At 43.4% G+C, this 19,236-nt stretch overlaps 1 protein-coding gene across 2 annotated transcripts in view; it reads right to left on the bottom strand.

Moving 5' to 3' along the window:
- Positions 1–19,236, bottom strand: part of PLEKHH2 (pleckstrin homology, MyTH4 and FERM domain containing H2) — an 812,518-nt gene that overhangs the window by 53,509 nt on the left and 739,773 nt on the right. For both annotated transcript variants that reach the window (XM_069233993.1, XM_069233994.1), the window contains one exon: positions 16,496–16,582. In XM_069233993.1, coding sequence (XP_069090094.1) covers positions 16,496–16,582 — 87 coding nt within the window. The remainder of the gene's footprint in view (positions 1–16,495; positions 16,583–19,236) is intronic.

Raw genomic sequence — 19,236 nt, 5'->3', positions numbered from 1 at the left:
AGGACCTGAATTGCTGCCGCCACCACCGTGCCACTCCTCTTGCCTTCGCCGCAGGCTGCAGGCACAGGCTCCCAGCCTGCCTGAGACCAGTCTGAACGCTGTTCTCATGCTACTGGCAGCATGAGAGCAGTGTTCAGATTGGTCGGAGCACCCAGCCAGGTCGCTCCAAGGCAGACTGGGAGCGTCTGCCTGCTCTCTCCGACTTGGCAACGAATGCCAGGCTGGAGAAAGCTTAGTGCGCAGGTATGTTTGTCCGGCTCGAGACGGCTGGCTAAACATACATGTGCACTGAGGGGAACCGCTGTGCACTCCCTCTCTGCCCTTGTCACACCAGTGGCCTGCCTCTTTTGCAATAAAATAATAATAAACGTAGTTTATTATCATTTTATTGTAAAAGTTTGGCAGCTGCCTTAGCAGAGGAGCCGCGTCTGCAAAAACGTTTACAACACAGTTGGAGCAAACCTTGGTACAAACAGCACTGCGTCACTTTTGCACCATGTAATCTGGCACCTGAGTCCTTTGTAGTAGGAAGTCAGGTTGCCCCCCAGCAAGCGACATCACTGTCAGAGTTGTGGTTTTACAGAGCAGCACAGCAACAGTAAATCGGTGGCAATGCCAAAACAACATTGTATTTCAAATCATATTATTGGCGATATTAGACAAAAGTATGGCACGCAGGTACAGAAAAACAATATCACATTCGTTGTGAATTGCTTTGGTACAATATTTCGTGCAGCTTAAACAGCCGAGAAGGTGCCCCTCCTACATTAAGGCTTAGTTGCAGAGCAGGTGATGTTATGCGATGTTCCCGTTTGAACAGCATTCTTTCATTTCACACTCTTTACTTGTAATTACATAAAATTGAGAGGCACACATTGGTATTTCTGCTTTTAAAAAGATGCCACACAGAGAGGAGCCCACGTTTGCAGAGGTAGGAGGGTCTCTAGATTTCACATGATACCAGCTTAAGAACAACATGGCAGGCTCCAGCAGTCACAGCTGTAAAATAAAGTCTGAAAGCAGCGACACCCACATAGCTATTTGGTCGCACGCTCTTCACCGAGGCATGTTATCAATTTAAGAATGTAATCATACTTGCTGCTGTGTAATATGCAGCTTTTAAGTGCTATAATTCCATTGCCATCCAAGGGCGGGAAAACAAAACGCTAAGAGTGGATTCTGCTGAGAGCTTAATAGTAAGCAAAGAGTACCCGGTTGTTAATGTATGTAACAGCACGGCAGCAACAAACTGGAGGCAATTCCACCATTGTTTCCCAAGGCGACCCTCTAAATCCATTTTTTACTTCCAACATTATTTGAGTTGTGAAAAAAAGAAAATAAATGGGCTTTTCAAGATTTACAGTGCGGTATTATGGTATCGTTCGAAGGCCATTTTACTGAAGGGGCGTTTTTTATATCTCAGAAAGTTTTGTTGTTTAAATTTTGAAGACCTCGAGAAATATTTGTGGTATAAACTGATGTAGGATTTAAAGTCCACTATCATGTTTGCACCTGGTTCCTTCCGGTCATTATTTTCATTTGTTTAGGTTTTTCACACATATTTTAACCTTTGTGGCATAGTTTGAAGAATCCCCTGATGTAAGAGGACCCCAAACTGAAAAATTGTTGCTCTTTGAGGGAACCATAGAGTAGGTTAAGACTAGAGAGACAATTGTTCACCCACTCTATAGTCTTGAGGGGATAGCCCTACTTGATACCTTTCCCCAAGTCCTAGCTTGTAGCAGCATATTATAGTTTTCAGGATGCCCCCCACCCCTGGAATAATGCCTCCTAGCATCCCTTTGTAAAATAAGATCAGAGACCCCTGGCAGACAATGTTCCTTCCTGTGTATACATTTTAATGCATGTGAATGTTTGGAAAACTTGCATGCACAGTGTTCGCAACTGGGTTATTGGTTGATGGGGTGTGAGCCCTGGCCAAGAAGGAGCCACAATCATAGTCACGGAAAGGCACAAGCAAACCCCAAATTAATATTTGCTCACCCCTTGGTAGCTTGGCACAAAGCAGTCAGGCTTGCCTTTGAAAGAATGTGTGAAGTATTTGTGCAACACTTCAAACAGTAAAACAGTGAAAACACCACACAAAAAGATACCACACCAGATTAGGAAAATAGAGATTTATTGAATAAATATAACAAGACCAAAACAACAAAACTCCAATCAGTATATCCAGGGTTATGAACTTTTAAAGAATGAACTTTAAGCTTTTAAAAAGTGCCTAAAAGCAGAAACCGCCAACCAGGGATATCTGGTCATGCTGGACCAGGTCAAAGTCAAAAGATCAGGCTGACTCTGATGGAGCACAGGTCGGGTACAGTCCCAGATTAGTCCCTTCTCAAGTTTTGTGCCAAGAGTCTCGTTCGTGTTGGAGAGGGTAGCAGGGAGCAAGGAGAGCGTCAGGAGCGATGGGCAGTGTGGTGCAAAGAGCATGGCAAGCATTGTGGATGGGTGGGCTGGAACCTCTGATGGCGGTCCTCCGTGGGCGATCAATGTTTGCTGTGCGAAGATACGTCTAGCAGTAGCTCATGCTGAATTTCGTTGTGAGTAGTGTGGTTCCGGTGTGAATAGAACTGATCGCGAAGAGCCCAAAAGCTTGATTTGCAAGAGCCCATGAGCCACACCAAGGATACAGGACCTGAGAGGCATCACTTTGAGGTCAGGAACTCGCTGTAGGGGGCCCCAAGAGCTTGTTATGGAGCCTTTCATGTCTCTGAGGCTTAGATCAGGGGGCCAGCAGACTAGCCCTTTGAGTCACTCTAGGGTCGTGTATTCAAGATGGAGTTGCAGGCCCAGCTCTTCTTCCCCAGGTAAGAGGCAGCAGATAGCAGGTCAGCGCAGCAAGGCAGCAGCTCCTTCAGAGTAGCAGTCCAGCAGAGTAATGATCCTTTCAGCAGCACTGCAGTCCTTCTTACTGGTAAAGTGTCCACAAGTCCAGAAGTGTATTTAAGAGCTGGTGCCAGAGGTCCTTTTTTATACCCTGGTGCCTTGGTTCTGGAAGGTGAGAGAAAATCAGTGGCTTTGAAGTGCATGGACTTCCCTGCCTACCCTGCCCAGGCTCCAAGTTGGCTGTAGTGGCAATGTGGGGCCATCAGGCCCTTTGTGTGAAGGCAGAGCACAGGCTTTTCAGTTGCAAGTGGGACTGTGCTCGGCCCCATCCTACCAGCAGATGGCCCATTCAGGCACACCTAATCCCTCTATTGTGTGACTGTCTAGGAGGAATTCACAAAGTCTGTCAGCTACACCCAGTCATCTAACCAGAGACTAGCTGAAAGGCAGCAAATAGTTAAGGCAAGAACATGCCAGCTTTCTAAAAGCTTCAATAGGTCCAGGACATTATTGGTGATGCATTAGAAAAAATATATTTCCAGGTGCTGGAGTTGGGATTATACCCCCAGTGTTGGAAGGAGGCAATTGTGATTGCCTTGAAGAAGAAGCTACATGGAGATGTGGGAGACCTAAAAACCTTTGTCCAATTTCCCTGCTCCTGCTAAAATCCTGGCGAAACATATTATTCAGGAGTTATCACAGTTTCTTAGTGAGCATGGATGTTTGGACCCCTCACAAAATGGGTTCGGAAGTAATCACAGCACGGAATCTGCTCTGCTCATGGTGGCTGACTACATCCAAGGTCAAGTTGATCTAGGGGAGCAGCTATTCTGATTATGCTTGACCTGTCGGCAGCCTTTGACAGCACATCTCCATCTATATTGGTGCGAAGGCTGCCTCAGGTGGTATTGCTAGATACGGCCTTGAGCTGGTACAGTTCTTCCTGACTAGTAAAGCGCTTACGGTCAGCTGCTTTGATTTCTGGGATCAGCCTTTTCCGCTCCCCTGTGGACTTCCACAAGGTTTCTCCCTTAACCCCATGCTATTCAACCGTCCCCTCTGGTGAAGCTGGTTTGCTCCTTTGGATTTCAAATTTCTTCCTATGCTGACGATACGCAAATCATTGTTTCTATCTCAGATGATTTTGAAGTTGTGGCCAATAAATGTAGATCTTGTATGGCTGCTGTCAGCAAAAGGATGAAGGACATCTGGCTTATAATGAATGCTGAAAAGTCTGAAATTGTGATCTGTGCAGCTGAGAACTCAATTTGGTCTAATAGCTGGTGGCCTGAAGCTTGTGGGCCATGTCCTGTGCATGTTAATACAGCTAAACATTTAGGTGTAGTTTTTGATAATTTGCTGCCCTTGGACATCCAGGTCAAAAGAACAGTGAGCACATGTTTCTTGATTATCAAGACCCTTAAGAAAATCCTCCCCTTTCTTCTTCAGAAGCTTGGGGTTGCAGTGGTCACAGAGCTTATTACAGCTCACCTGGACTACTGCTACGCCCTCTGCCTAAATGCAAACTAATACTCATTACACAAACTTCAAACAATTAAAAATACTGCTGCTAGGCTGGTTTGTGGTCTTCCAAAATCTTGCTCTGTAAGAGGTGGCCTGAGGGCCCTCCATTGGCTACCAGTTAGAAAGTGGATAACCTTCAAAGTTGTATGCCTGGTGCACAAGGCTCTCCATCTTAGGGGTTCATGCTATTTTAAGCCATGTTTAATTGGTATACCCCTAGCAGATTGTTAAGATCGGCGGGGACACAGAAAGGTGATTGTCCCTTGGTACCATAAAGCCAGATGGAGGGAATGTGTCATCATGGTAGCAGCCGCTAGGTTGTGAAATACTCTCCCTGAGTCGATCAGGGATGTGGACTCTTACTCAGCTAGCTATTCTCATCATCATATTATGCGGCGATTTCCTCATTTGGGCGGGGGCTAGAGACATTATCCCCTCTCATGCTGACTTGCCTATTGCCAGTGCCTAGACACCTTGTGCATCAATATCTTCCTACCCAAATTCAAAAGTGGCCTTTTCAGAATTGTAACTTAAAATCTCACTTTACTATAAATTAGGATTTTAATTTAGGATTCCAGAGACACTAAACATAGACTGAGTATCTCTTCCCATTTAGAAACATTTGTTGGCACTAGGCAGCTAATTTTAGCACCAGCACTAGTGAAAACACAGGACACCTTCCTGCCCATAGACAATCATTAATGGCATTTTGCTCTTCCCATGTGCATTGCAGAATGCAGCACACATAGCAAAAGTAAAACGAGCAGAAATAAAAGTATTTCTCCTCGTTGTGGCATGCTAACGCCACCCCTTGGGTGGTGTTAGTTTTTAGCGCTTCCTCAGCTTTACGAATCCTCATAAATCTGTGGTGGCGTTAAAATGCAATGGGTGTTGCAGTGGAATGCCCACAGCAACACCCACTGCACCCCCTTTTCACTCAAAGTGATGCGTGTAAAGGGGCTGTATTTACAAAGTGGCATTAAGCAACAAAAAGAGGCTTAACGCCTCCCTGTAAATATGGGCACTGTGCCACCGCAACGTTGGTAAAAGTGCCGTTCTGGTGATGCAATCCCCTTGTAAATGGAGGCCAAAGTGTGTATGCAAATGGTAGACATCGACCTTTTCATTTTAAATTTTTATGTGGAGTGTATCACACTGTTAAGCAGGATGAGACGAGCACTCACAACTGACATGCACTGTCAAATGTAACACAACAAAGGCAGGTTTTTTCCATCCTCCTGGGAGTGCGGCTACTAGGGAGAAATCTACAATAAACTAACCATATGATAGGAGACACCCTGGGCCTTTCCTAACACTGCCGGGCTGGGTAAAGAATATAACCTAAAAACCATAAAATGTCCACAGCACTAGCACTGCTACTAATGAAGCGAAGATTGATGATATGCTGGGGCAGGTTGCCTAGAAGTGTAGATTGAGTAAAGGACCTGGTATGGTGTAACATGTAGTCAGAAATATATGGTGAGCTGCTCCTGCGGCAGTCCAGACTCAGAGACATGTGGGACCCATAACGGCAATAGGTAATAGTGGTGCCCGCTGAATCGAGCAACAACAGTGATGCAATGCCATAATATACATAGTGCTAAAAGAAGTGTAGGCACGCCCCATTGCACTTCCCAGGAGCTATGTGCCTGTATAATTTCATGATGTGAAAAAGTGTGCTGAACTGCTGATGGACTATTTGGTGCAGGATGAAAACCTAATGATCGATAGTAACCTAACAAAACGGCCTACACCAATAATCTGAGATGCTCGGAAGTCGACAGTAATAAATACAGAATCACTTGCTTATCAACATTAAATGCAGCGACCTGAATTTCTTAAATTAATAAATTCATTAATACATTTCATATTCTCATTTTATATACATATCAATCTATACGTACTTCTTTATTTCAGTTCACATAAATGGAACATATTCAAGTATGTATAGGTAGACCCATGCCCTCCCCCTACAATAATACATCTCCTACTAAAAAGCTTTCATTATACTGTCATGTTAATACATTCACTCCTACAATAGTAAAAACCTAAAAAAAAATCAGAATCAGCATATCCCCAATATCTACTAAGTCACAAGACTTGTTGTGTAGCATGAAATACATTCTTTCAAAACTTCCTTAGATTGCAATCTTTGTTAGCTGAATATTAATACATAAACATCCATCTATTGAATAATAATGTTTTTCATTTGTATCCTGCACTATGTAAACATGCGTTTTGGTGTAGAAGAGCAAATCTGCCATACACCTTCCTCATGGCATGTAATAGGAAGATGTCTGGCAGGTTTCCTGCCAAGTAAAATAATAACAAAACACTGCATCACTTAGAGAAAGGACCAAGCAGTAACAAAGTAATCTGCAAATCTAACAATAGATTCAAAAAAATAAATGGGCCCCAAAACAGAACCACAAAAAACCTCCTAGTTCGCTAGTAGTAGTATAAATACTTTATTCGGTCGTCAATTCAAAGCGCGAATAACATTAATTACATTTAAAACAAGTTTAAACGATATGAACTTAAAATCATATTTTAAAAGTCAATATACCTTAAAAGGCAGGTAATTTCTCTGGTGCACTCTCTTGACTCTCTCAAACCTTAAAATGCCTCAAACTCCTTTACCCCCAGCTGAACTATTTTTTTCTGGTTACCAAGAACCCGCATGAAGGTGCATTAAGTTGTGCAACAAAATCTTCTCGAGTCAAGATAAGTACAGTACAAATTTCCAGTTATTAGTAAGTAGTTTATGTTAAAACTTATGGTGCCTATGCCAAAATGTCAGCAAAAATCTTCTGACTGAAAATACAATAGCTTCTGTCACATCATATTTTAAAATTCTTAAGGCTTGCATGTAATGTGTTATCCCAGGGTGCAAGCAGATTGGAAGAATCCATCTCCTACGCAGCTCACTGTACTCTAAACAACCGGACAGGACATGGGCTTCAGTTTCATTTGCTAAACCACATGCGAGTGTGCCAAAACTAAACTGAATATACAGACTTTTGGCAAGAGCGATCTTGTTGAGAAATGGTTCAAAACATGGGGAAAACGTTATCACCAGAAACCTGCTCGTCAGAGAACCATGGGCATCTGTCAGAACTCGTTGCTCATTTATATGCTGCCTATAACAGTTTTTAAGTACATGAACATCAGCTTTGCATAAACAGTCTGGCTAATCCTAAAATCTGAAAAAAGGAAGAGGGACTGGGAGGATTGTGGTCCAGTGTACGTTCTCCCAAAACGTGAACCTAACAATAAATAGAGTACACTGTTCCAAAAAACTCTATCAACAGGGACAAGAAAAGTCAGTACTGTAGTAGGAGAGCCCTCAAGCATCACTTAGGACGCTGAGCATCATCATTGGGCTAACTCCTCGTCAGACCGGCACTGCAATGTCTGGCGGGCCACCACATATATAGTGGTGGCACTCAGCCGAAGATGGTATCGCAGACCCAATGGAGTCTGCAAGACGTACTGACAGGGAAAAAGAAAGGAGAGTGAAAGATGGATCAAATTAGCTCTGAACAGTATTTGTAGGGAATAATAGGGGGACATTATTCCCTACAAATACTCCTCTTGCTTCTTTTTAACCTTAGCCTGATCCCCGTTTTGAGTCATTAAACTAAAATACTAGGGGTTCAGAGCTAATTTGATCCATCTTTCACTCTCCTTTCTTTTTCCTTGTCAGTACGTCTTGCAGACTCCATTGGGTCTGCGATACCATCTTCGGGAAGGCTATGGGAAGGATATTCCACAGTTCATCCTCTAAGTCAGTAACCTCATTGAAAAGTGGGGAATGCTCAAATGCACTATTACAATTGCCTGCCAATATAATCTTTACGTCAATATTAATATTTTCTAATGTCTCCTCTAGTAGAGATAGGGTTGGGGCCTCTTTGTTCCTTATTCCCTATCGTACATAGATATTAATAAAAGCGATGCATGCACCACAGGGAACAGTTATAATAACACCCAAAATGTCATGGGAGTCTGTCTGCACAGTCTTGAGGAGGTTAGGTAAATCATTCTTCAGCAGAATCAACAGACCCTCACTAGCTCTCCCTGACTTCTGCTGTAGTTTGCCTCTATGTTATAGGAGGTGAAGCCATTGATAACTATTTTCTCTGTGGCCCAGGTCTCTTGGAACATAGATATATCACATTTCTATATGTAAGATAAACATTCAGCATCAATTATTTTATATCTAATTCTGGCTAACTTCCATGATACCTATGTAAGATGGCTACCAGCAGTGACCTTTTCTCCCCCGCTCGGATTGTTTCCTGGGTTGGGGGTCGAACTGGTGTAGTGGTGGCCACATCACTGTCCCAACCAGGGGGGGCTGACAGAGGCACTTTGCAAAGGGACCTCTTATGATGCAACTGAATAGTTTGTGATAAACCTCCCCTCCCCCGGTTGTAGACCTCAGGAGGTACTAGGTCTCCTTTGACAACTGTTAACTCATCATTGATAGTACCAGAGCAGTCAGTGGAGGATACATCGGAATGGGGTCCCTCCTCAGGCAGGCCTTCAATATTAGTCCATATCTGCTTTGGGCTAAGCAAGCATGAGTTGACCTCTATATCAACCCCTGTAGACAGTCAATCCACTTTATCAAGAGTAGAAGGCTTAAGGGGAGAAGCGTTTAGTTCATGGTTGATTAATTCCTGTTGAGCGCACACTGAAGCACCCCCTTCGTGTTTTCGCCCTAACCCAATCTCCGTAGGAAGTAGTTTCAAGCCAATTACTGACGATTTGCTCTTCCCTTAGATGGCAGGTATGTAACTCAAAGCTTATAAGATTGTCAACTAGGGCATTAGATCTCATCCACACTGGGATGTAGTTATTTGTTACCAGTTGAGATGAAGATCTCTTCAAATAGATGATGTCAGACAAGCAGTTGTGTTTAATCCTAAGCCAAAATATAACTTTGTTGATCAAGGACTCAGTGTTCTCATAAGAGCCCTCTTTTAGTTTAGTCACCTGCGTTAAATATATCAAGTCTCTGCGATCCGCAAGGTCATTCTTTAGCCTTAGATGATGTCTTCCGGCTGAGGCATGATATTCTTCTGGATGGCGATTTCCCCAGGTCAAGATTTTGTTTTGTGCTTAGGCAGTCTAAGGCATTCAATTTCACCGGATTACCATTGGTGCATGAGTTGCCAATGGATTTAGCGCAAACTTTGGCCCTCCATACGGGATGCAAGTTTGGCTTTAATTCAAGTGGCTTATTTGGCGCCACGAGATCCATCCCAGAATCATGGCTGATACCTAGGCGATGAGCCTCCTGGTTTCTCCTCAGGGCTGGCGCCTCACTTTTGGGTTCATTGCAACCGCCCCGACATGGACATCTATATTCTTCCAGCTTTGCTGCCAGTTTGTCAATCCTGCTAGCTAAGGTGACAACCAATGTGTTGAGTTTTATTTAATTTATGGTCCTGCCAACCCTGCACAGCCGACCTCGCTCTCACCACCATCTGCCGCATCCGAAGAGCGACTACCGGAGGCAGATCCTTCACCCACCTCGCTGCCAAGACCTGGAACACCCTTCGTTTTGCCCCTACGACAGATTGAAGACCTGCTGACTTTCAGGAAGCGCCTCAAAACCTGGCTATTCAAGCAGTAGCAGCATCCCCCTCCCCTCAGTTCCTTGAGACCCTTACGGGTGGGTAGTGCGCTCTACAAATACACTGATTGATTGATTATGGTGTAGGGGTTCGTGATCAGCGGTGTGCTCCTCTAGTGTTGCTCCAACATTGGGCTTTTTGTGAGGTTCATCCCTGGTGCTGGTGGACGTATCAATACTATCAGTTATAGCCAAGGGGGAAAACCTGTTTGAGCAATGCATGATCTTATTAATTGTTACTGTTGGAGAGAGGGGAATGCTTGGCGGGGTCATGTCGTCCTTAGGAGACTCAGCTGCTTCAATCAGATCACAAGGGTTATTGGCACTAGGCAATGACGGGGCTTCTGCACCAGCTTGAGTGAGCCTTGCAGTGTTCCTTGATTTAATAAAAATGTCAGGGATGTTACTATGTGCTCCATTCCTTATCCCTTTGGTCAGTTTACCATTTAACAATGATTCCATCTCCCCAATAAGGTTGTCCATAGCAGAGAGTGTGCCTGCATCAGCACTCCAGGATGGCCCCCAGGTTTTGAGTCGCACTGGCTTTTTTGGTTTCTTCTCGCTGCTCACTGACGGCTTTATGTCCTCTGCCTTGCGCTTGCCCATGTTTATAAACCCACACTCCTGTGACTATACTGTTGCACTGTTTACTCACTTGTTGAATGTCCTTTCGACCTCCTCACAGCCAGAGGGCCGAAATAGCCCAGCCTCTGCCTGTCAATGACGGGCAAATATGGGCCCGGTTGGTTGTCGCCAGGGTATGCGCCTGTGCGGGACCCGCGCTGCGGGTGTGTGCCTGCTGTATTTAGCGTCTCCTGATGCACTTGGCGGCAGAGCGGCCCTCCTGCCACACTGCCCACTGGGAAATGTAGGCAAGTTCAGGCTCCCCTGGGAGTTCAGAGTCATGTTGTCTTCTTAATTTTACTCACAGCTTGATTGGTAGCAACTTTGATGGAGCAAAGCGTCACCATTGAGGGCACGATGACTCAATATCTTCCATGCAGTCGGGTCACTGCGTTGTTGGCGGGGTCCACTGAGGTGAATACAATGCATAGTCTCCGAGCCACACAGAGCAGTGTCATGAGTCAACGCAGGCTGTGAATCTGCTGTCGTTGAACAGCTGCTGCGTTGGTGCTGATGGAGCGATGCAGTGAAGTTTTACCCAAACTCAGGTCGGTTTTTGCAGCAATCAGCTGCAGAAACTGCAGTTGCTTTACTTTTCTCCCTAGGGACCGACGGGGAGATTCCTGGGTCTGGACCCCTCTGTGGTAGCTGCCTCCAGCCCTGGAAGCGGGCAGTGCATCCTTCTGCAGAGCCTCAGCCCAGACAGGCGAGAGGACAGCAGCCTTTCATTGCCCTCTGGGTCATTTGGGAAGCTAGCTCCTTGGTCCTTCCAGGTAATTCTACAGTGGGCGTCCCTCTCCCCATCTAACTGCCACTGTCCCCCCTCCATCACTGCAGTATTAAGAAAGGTACTAACTAGAACAAGCATATGTATGACATCCAGGGTTAGCGCATATAGGTAGTTGTGGTGAAGGGTCTCAGCATATTGCTCCTTGATGTTTAAAAGTATATGACCACAGTAAAAAAAAGAAAAAAAACTGGAAATTTACTCTTGTAGGTTCCCACCTAACTTTGGAATACATTTCCTATTATTTGGAATGATTAGCCGTTTGAAGAAGTACATCTAGGAACCTGTGACCATTGCTGGTTCCAATTACTGCTCCTGGAATGTTTTCTGAAATCACATATATAGGACTATGTATAGGCACTTCTGCGTGCCACGGTGTAAATTTATCTCTTGTAAAAACAAGGGCGACCCTTAGTCCATGGGAACCAGGGCATACAATATTCTTTAAAACAGTGGTTCTTATTGGCATCATAATAGCTCAGAATTAATCAAATATCAAAAGCAACAATAGCTGTAAAAAATTACTATGTTCACAGAATTAATCCCAGGGGCAACAATAGCTCTAAACAATTTCAGAACAAAGACTGGTGACCACACGGCCATCACTCAGTCATTTGTGTTGTGATATTTTATAGCATATTACCACAGTATACATGATTAGACAAAGAAAAAGATTAAGTGCACTATGTCCCATGTGAAGAAAGAACCACTAAATCAAAGTTGTTACAGTTTATTCACACTTGCAACAAAGAAGAAAGTAAGAAAAAATGTGCTCGGTAGACAACAAACAACAAAGTGTACTAATTAAATTCAAGAATTATTGTAAATCCGCACCTATTCCTGAATTAGGATTTTGGTAGGTTTGTTTGCTTATTTCATGTTAACTATGTTTTGAACCTGTTGTGGATACAGGGCCTCATCAGTACAATTAACAGAGGGACTACCTAGAAGAGTGGATAAAATACCTTCCTTAACAATGGATAAGGATAGCTATGGTACGTGCCTAAGATAATCAGTAATGACACCCCTGTACCTTGATACGCAGCCTTCGCTGTAGTTCACATACTCAAAGACCCATACCTGTGAAAAATAACAAAAGGTCCGATAAAAAATAAAGTACTCAGTCAGGGACCCAAAAAGAATATTTTGAGAATAAACAAAAAAATTAAAAGAACCAATAAAATTCCTAAATCACAAGTGCAAATATAATAATTGATTCTTTAGTCAAATCACTCACCTCTGAGTAAACATGGAGAACAGAGAACCTTCAATGGGTTAAAAATGATCCGAAGGCCAGAGGACATTATTCTTCAGGTGGGAATCCCAATAGATCCTCGGACAGAGCAGCTGCTCACAAGAGCAGCATGAGTCCGCCCTGCCATCAGTGCCTCTGTCAGTGTCCGAGTGAAGATGCACAAGTGTGCTTCCTCCCGACAATGAATGGGACCAAAATGAGGCTTGGAACGCATGCATTCCACAGAGGAGAAAAAAAGGAAAATGATAGGCCACAAATTCTCCATCCATGTAAAAAAAAAAAAAAATATATATATATATATATATATATATATATATATGAATTGTAATGCCATACAACCTTTGTTTCACACATATTCTATATTTCAGAACCAGTACCTCTATCCCTGATGTAACTTCACAAAAATACTTGAATGATGATTGTAAGTGATACCTATAAATAGAGGAGCAAAATACACTGCATCAACTAATGATGATCCTATAAAATATAGAGTCAGACAAAACAGCTATATATGTGCAGATCCTATTAAGGTTCATAGTTTACAAACTGGTTCCAAAGTTTGACCAAAGCGGATGGGGAAGGGGGCAGATCAGAATTCATGCTGTGTTGAATTAGGAATATACTTAATTTAACTACATATGTATGCCACTCTTCAACAGTGTTCATTCCTTGGAATACTGAATCACACTGCTCAATCTATTTGCATTCAATCTTCTGCAGTATGTGAGTGAGGTCACCACCTCTCTCTAGGATGTATTCCACATTAATACCTTGCCATGTGATATCCTCCACTGAGCGACTTTGCTCCACAGAGTATGTTAACAAAGGTACACTGACCACTTTGCAATTAATCCTACTTTGGTGTTGGCATATCCTGGTCTTCACTGGTGCTGAGGTTTGTTCTATATGTATCAATCCAAAAGGACACTATATACAGTATATAGCCTCAGATGAAAACTCTTACTGGAGAGATATGTATTCCTTTATGTTGGTTTCCTGCAGAGGGGGATTTATAGCTTCTCATTGTCCTGTCAAATGGTTAGATCAAGGAAAGCAATCTCTATTTTATTGGGAGAACATGTAAATGTGAGGTCTTTCTGTGACCCATTCAAATATTCCATAGAACACAGAAGTGTGTCTTCAATTTCAGACCAAATCAAAACAATATTGTTAGAAATGGGGTGTCTGGTTTGCTAGGGTATGCACCTAAGCCAGGCAGAACCCATCCACTATAGTCAGGGCGAGGGTGTTACACTCCCAAGATAACCCCTGCACACCCCCTTGGTAGCTTGGCATGAGCAGTCAGGCTTATCCCGGTGGCAATGTGTAAAGCATTTGCACAACACATGTGACACACTATCTGCACCACAAAGGAAACACAACACAAGTTATATAAAAATAAACTATATTGTACACAACATCATTAGACCAAACACGTCAGTAATACCCTGCTACCCAACAGTTGTTAGAACATTACACAGTACTATTACTCTGCGAGCCAGCAGTAGTCACATAGAACACATAAGTTACTGATTATTCTGCAACATAAGCAGTAGTCAGGAAAACATTACTAAAAAGAATGCACATAACATAATAAACATAAATGCCCATAAAAGGAACATCAGAACATCAGAGAACACATGGCAAGTAATAAAAAACGTATACCCACCAATGCATGAGTCATAGTAAAACACATGCCCAGACATCATCACTGAAATTATGCAAAGCATGGAACATTTTCATATGTCCATATCCTCATCAGCATATTTCTAGAGGTGCCACAATCAAACAGTGTGGGCAAAACGGGGATGTCCATGTCCCAACCGTGGAGCGCCTCTGCTCTGGTTTCTGCCCTGCAGCAATGCCGGGTTAATTCTGGCAGGGCTGGGGACCTCCGTCGAGGGTCACCACCCTGGCCTGCTTTTGAGTTCTCAGTACCCTTTGGGGGGGGGGCGCCAGTGGCGCGGGGAGCCTCTGATGAGGCTTCTGCCCCACCCGCGAGCCTAACTACAGGGATGGGGGCCTGATGGAGTGGGGGGCCTCCGATAAGGCTTCCTCCCCACCCTTGATCCCTGAGCCACTGCACGGGCCCAACAGTGATGGGGGGCCCCTGTGAACAATAAAGGGGCCAGCGGTGCGGGGGGCCTCCAATGAGGCTTCCACTGTGCCCACAATGCACACCAACTGGATGGGGTCCGGTGGAGCAGAGGGCCTCCAATGAAGTGCGCGAGCCTCTCTGCAGTCATTGGGCCGCAGCACTGAGTTCTAGCAAAAGGAAGGGCCTGGCGGTGCCCCGGGGGTGCTTTTCTCAGCACGACTCGCCCTGGGGGCACATCCAGGAACACGCTCACTCCAAGCTTCGTTTTCCATGCCGTGGGGGCACCAGACACAGTGCACTTCAGACGCACTTTGAAAATACGAGCTGCCCACGACGCGGCAGTGATTTTCTTCAGCAGCAGGAACAAAGAAAGTGCTCTCACTTGAGAGAAACAAGGAGCTCTCAAGGCGCAAAGTAAATAAATAAAAGAACTCACCAGGCGCTTGGATCCAACACAATGGCTTCAAACACAGTGCTGTCCTCTTGCTAGGAAGCCAATGGTGCAGAGGGCAGGGGCCACAGCACCCTGCCTCTGGGGACACAAGTGAAATACAGGGTGGCATGGTCTAACCGCAGCCAGCACAAGGTGGATGCAGTCAGTGACAGTTTCTCCTAGTGACCCAGTAGGTCGCAGGTCAGAACAGCAGCAGCAGTCCAAGGCTGTTCCTAGTCAGTCCCTCCAGCAGCATTGTGTGTCCAGTTCTTCAAGAATGTTCCATTTGTGTTTTACATGGGGAAAATCCCCTGTACTTATACTCAGTTTTGCAAAGCAATTTCAAAGACGGGGAGAAGAGGTTCCAATGAGTTAAAACTGGTTCTAGGACTGTCCCCTCTCTCCTCCACCACAAACTCCAGACATCAGATGGGGGTAAACAAGCCCTTTGTGTGAGGCCAGGGCAAATGCTTTACATATGCAGGTGTGCCCAGCCTCCCCTTCTCTCAGCCCAGGTATGGTGGCGCCCGCGGCTTCGGCGGTCTTTTTGTAAGACTGCCAAAGTCGTAATGAGGGCCTTAATCTTTTTATTTGTATAATCATGTATACTGTGGTAATATGCCATAAAATATCACAAAACAAATTACTTTGAGTGATGGCCATATTATTACCTGTATTTGTTCTGGTATTGTTTAGAGCTATTGTTGCTCCAGGGAATAATTCCATGGACATAGTAATTGTTTACAGTTATTGTTGCTTTGGATATTGCATTTGTTCTGAGATATTGTGATGTCAATACAAACCACTGTTTTTTAAGAATATACTATAAATGTAGGTATGCAAAACTGCGACATATTTGTGCAAATATACTGTGAACTGTTTTTTTCTTCAATGGGGAAATCTCTGCCTCATTTTGATGCATGTTCTCTTCCCATTTCCATAGTCAAAATTGATTTATGCCTCCCTTTAACAGACATAAAGCTACAACCAGGATTGCTATAGGACAGGAAATAGTGCCACACACAAGTATATTTATTGTGTTCCCAACTTTTAAGGACATACCACACCTGGAACCCCTACTTTGTGCCCCTGGGAGAAAAATTACTTACACGAAAAAGTATGTGAACGAAAACCCTTTACATTTTGTAAATCAGAAACATGGATTTAAAACTGTTTTTCTAAAATGACATCACAGCTGCAAACCGCTTTTGGCCGTCCAATTATTAAATGCTGTACAAATGTTGATTATGAAGATTCATAGCTTAGTGTGTATACTTTCTTACCATAGAGCTATACTCCAGGACACTAATGCCGTCCTCATGAACAGCCAGCCATGTAAAGGTGGTTTCCAGTGGTGATGGAGCCAAAGGCTATGTAAGCAAGACAATGGAAACAAAAAAAATATTTTTTAATACCAATCCTCAAACAGGTGACCACAGTTCATTAACATATACTATAAAATATGACATTTTTAATTTTTACCTTCACACACATCCCTTATTATAAGTTCTTGCAGTCCTGCTTTGGTATAGGTATTGTTATAGGAGATCACAGATGATCATTACAGCACGGAAGACCATCAAAACTAGTGTTTATCTATTTACACTGTACAATCTACTTGCTTTTTGGTGGTGGTAAGTTTGATAACGGTCTAATTGGCCCAAAAACCTCCAAACCCAACATAGAACTGTTATTGAACCATGGGATATCTATGTACAATAGCTAAAAGTAAATCATAAATTGGCAAAGCCAATAAATCTGGAGCTAATGCAAAACATGCCCACAGCAGCACACATGTATGCATGGCTTGGCTTATATGCATTAGCAATATATTGCCTTCACTATAGTCCTGGTTTTGTTTCTTCATTCCTTTGTAAAATTATGGTCGGAAAGCAAGAGAACCTTCACTGTAATCCTGTGTTTGTTTGTATACCGAAGACATTTTGTGGCACAGAAACAAATGTAGACTATGATTTGGCACAAACATCCAAAGTGCAATTTACCAGGTTTAGCTAAAATATGCTAGTATGAACAAGCAAAAGCATTCACTTATGTAGATGTGTACATGCTTGTGTTTGCACGAGTAACAACATTAAAGCCGGACATTTGGCAATAACCTTGCTAGAATGCACCCTTGCATATACACAAAAGGCAGAAAGCAAACTTACACGCTCCAGATTCCTTTCCGGAACTTGATTTTTATAAAGCTGTATAAACAAATGCAAGATTATAATAATGAAGGCTTCCTTGCCATCATTAGAGTCCAGTTTTTGTTTATATGAGAAATGAAGGTCAGACACCATCCTTTTCCACAGGGTTGGTGCTGGAACTGAAGCACCAACCCACCTCACCAAGTTACATATTTCACTTCATCCTTTCTGAAACAACCTCTCCTTTGTTGAAAGATTTATGATGTATATCCCCGTCCTCTAGCAATATGTTTCTGAGCAATCTGATGCTCCTGGTGGATAATCCAAGCAACTCAACCACATCCAAATTGTCTGTCTTCATCATTAACACTGATCTTACTGTACATGCTGGAAGGTTTCGTTGTCATCAACTTAAAAACAGAATACCCATCCCTGGTGGCAGTGATGTAAGCTCCATGGGGCTTGAAATATTATAATAATACCCAACCCCAGTGGCAATGAGGAAACGTCATCAGGAACTGACAGTTTAAAAAAATACCCAACCCCAGTGGCAATGAAGAGAAGCTACAAGCAGCTGACAACAGGAGCAGTGGGCATATGGTTGCAGATGGTGAGCACCTGCATTTATTTTTGGTGACTAGGACTTATTTTTCATCATTAGCTTTTGGTACAGAGCAAGTGAAATACCAATCACAAAGGGAGAATTAGGGAGGAAGGGAGAGATAGGACAAAAACAGAAAGCAGGAATGACCAAGAACTTGCGAAAGTGTAGTGGCAGCAATTGAAGATGGCTCTCAAGATATAAATATATATATGGCGCCTGCCTTTTTTTTTAAATTAAACACTAGAAAGTGAGAGGCACGCTAGGATTACGGAATACAAGAAGGGGTAAGATAAAAGGCCCTTCTGCAGGGATTGAACAAAATGCCATGAGTACATATGGCGAAAGTAGGGAGAGTAAATGGCACATTCGGAAGCGACCCCTGAGAAAGATAGGAAAAAAAAGATTCAATGTGGTTCAGGGGACAATGAACTACAGGTGGTATTTTTCAGACCTTAAAGCCCTTATGTAGTTTAATTCATCAACCTGCAAAATTCCATTCCCGTAGAAAATTTCAAAGAACAGGGTTCATCATTAAATAGTTGTAGGTACAGGTTTTCTCAAGCTGTTTTTGTCGAAATCACATGCAACCTCTATTGCCGTAATTCAAACACCCAATAGGTGTATTTGATCAATTGTGACTGTAGTACTAAAAATATTCATTTGTCTCTACGGCTATATGAGTATGTTAATGACCACTGCTCTGAACCTTATTTATACTGTACTTGCCCAAAAGTGTCCCTGCTGCTCCATTATGAGTTGGGTGCCATACGGTCCTGTATTCCCAGAAACAGAGTCACTGATACTTGGATAGCAATAATTCTGATGTTTGGGAATGCTGCTGATTATGGGATTTGGGGGAGAAATTGCAAGAATCAGTGTTCTGCACTGATTCCCAAATGTTTGGCATGATATTTCCCCAGGTGACTGGCTGCTTTCAGCAGCTGAATCTTGAAGAAATACTTGTACTGTAGAAAGGTGGCCTGGTGTGTGGTGAGCACCTATGCTGGTATCACCTTATACCACATATCCCATAGTAGTGAAGTGTAGATAGTGTCTAGCAAGCCAGGGCTCTCTAGAGGTAGTTGTGGATGAGCAGCCAAGACTTATCTAGGAGACATGCAAAGCTTATGCAATACCACTATAGTCACACAGCACTTACACACATAAAAGAACCCCATGGTGTTACAAAAATAAAGGTACTTTATTATGGTAACACAAATACTAAAATACTGTATAGTTAATACCCCAATTAGAGGTTAGTAAACACACT

This window comes from Pleurodeles waltl, chromosome 5 (genome assembly GCF_031143425.1).
Source record: "Pleurodeles waltl isolate 20211129_DDA chromosome 5, aPleWal1.hap1.20221129, whole genome shotgun sequence".
In the NCBI taxonomy this organism is placed as follows: Eukaryota; Metazoa; Chordata; class Amphibia; order Caudata; family Salamandridae; genus Pleurodeles; species Pleurodeles waltl.
Note: the sequence above shows the minus strand (reverse complement) of the source record. Positions and strands in the feature narration are given on the sequence as shown.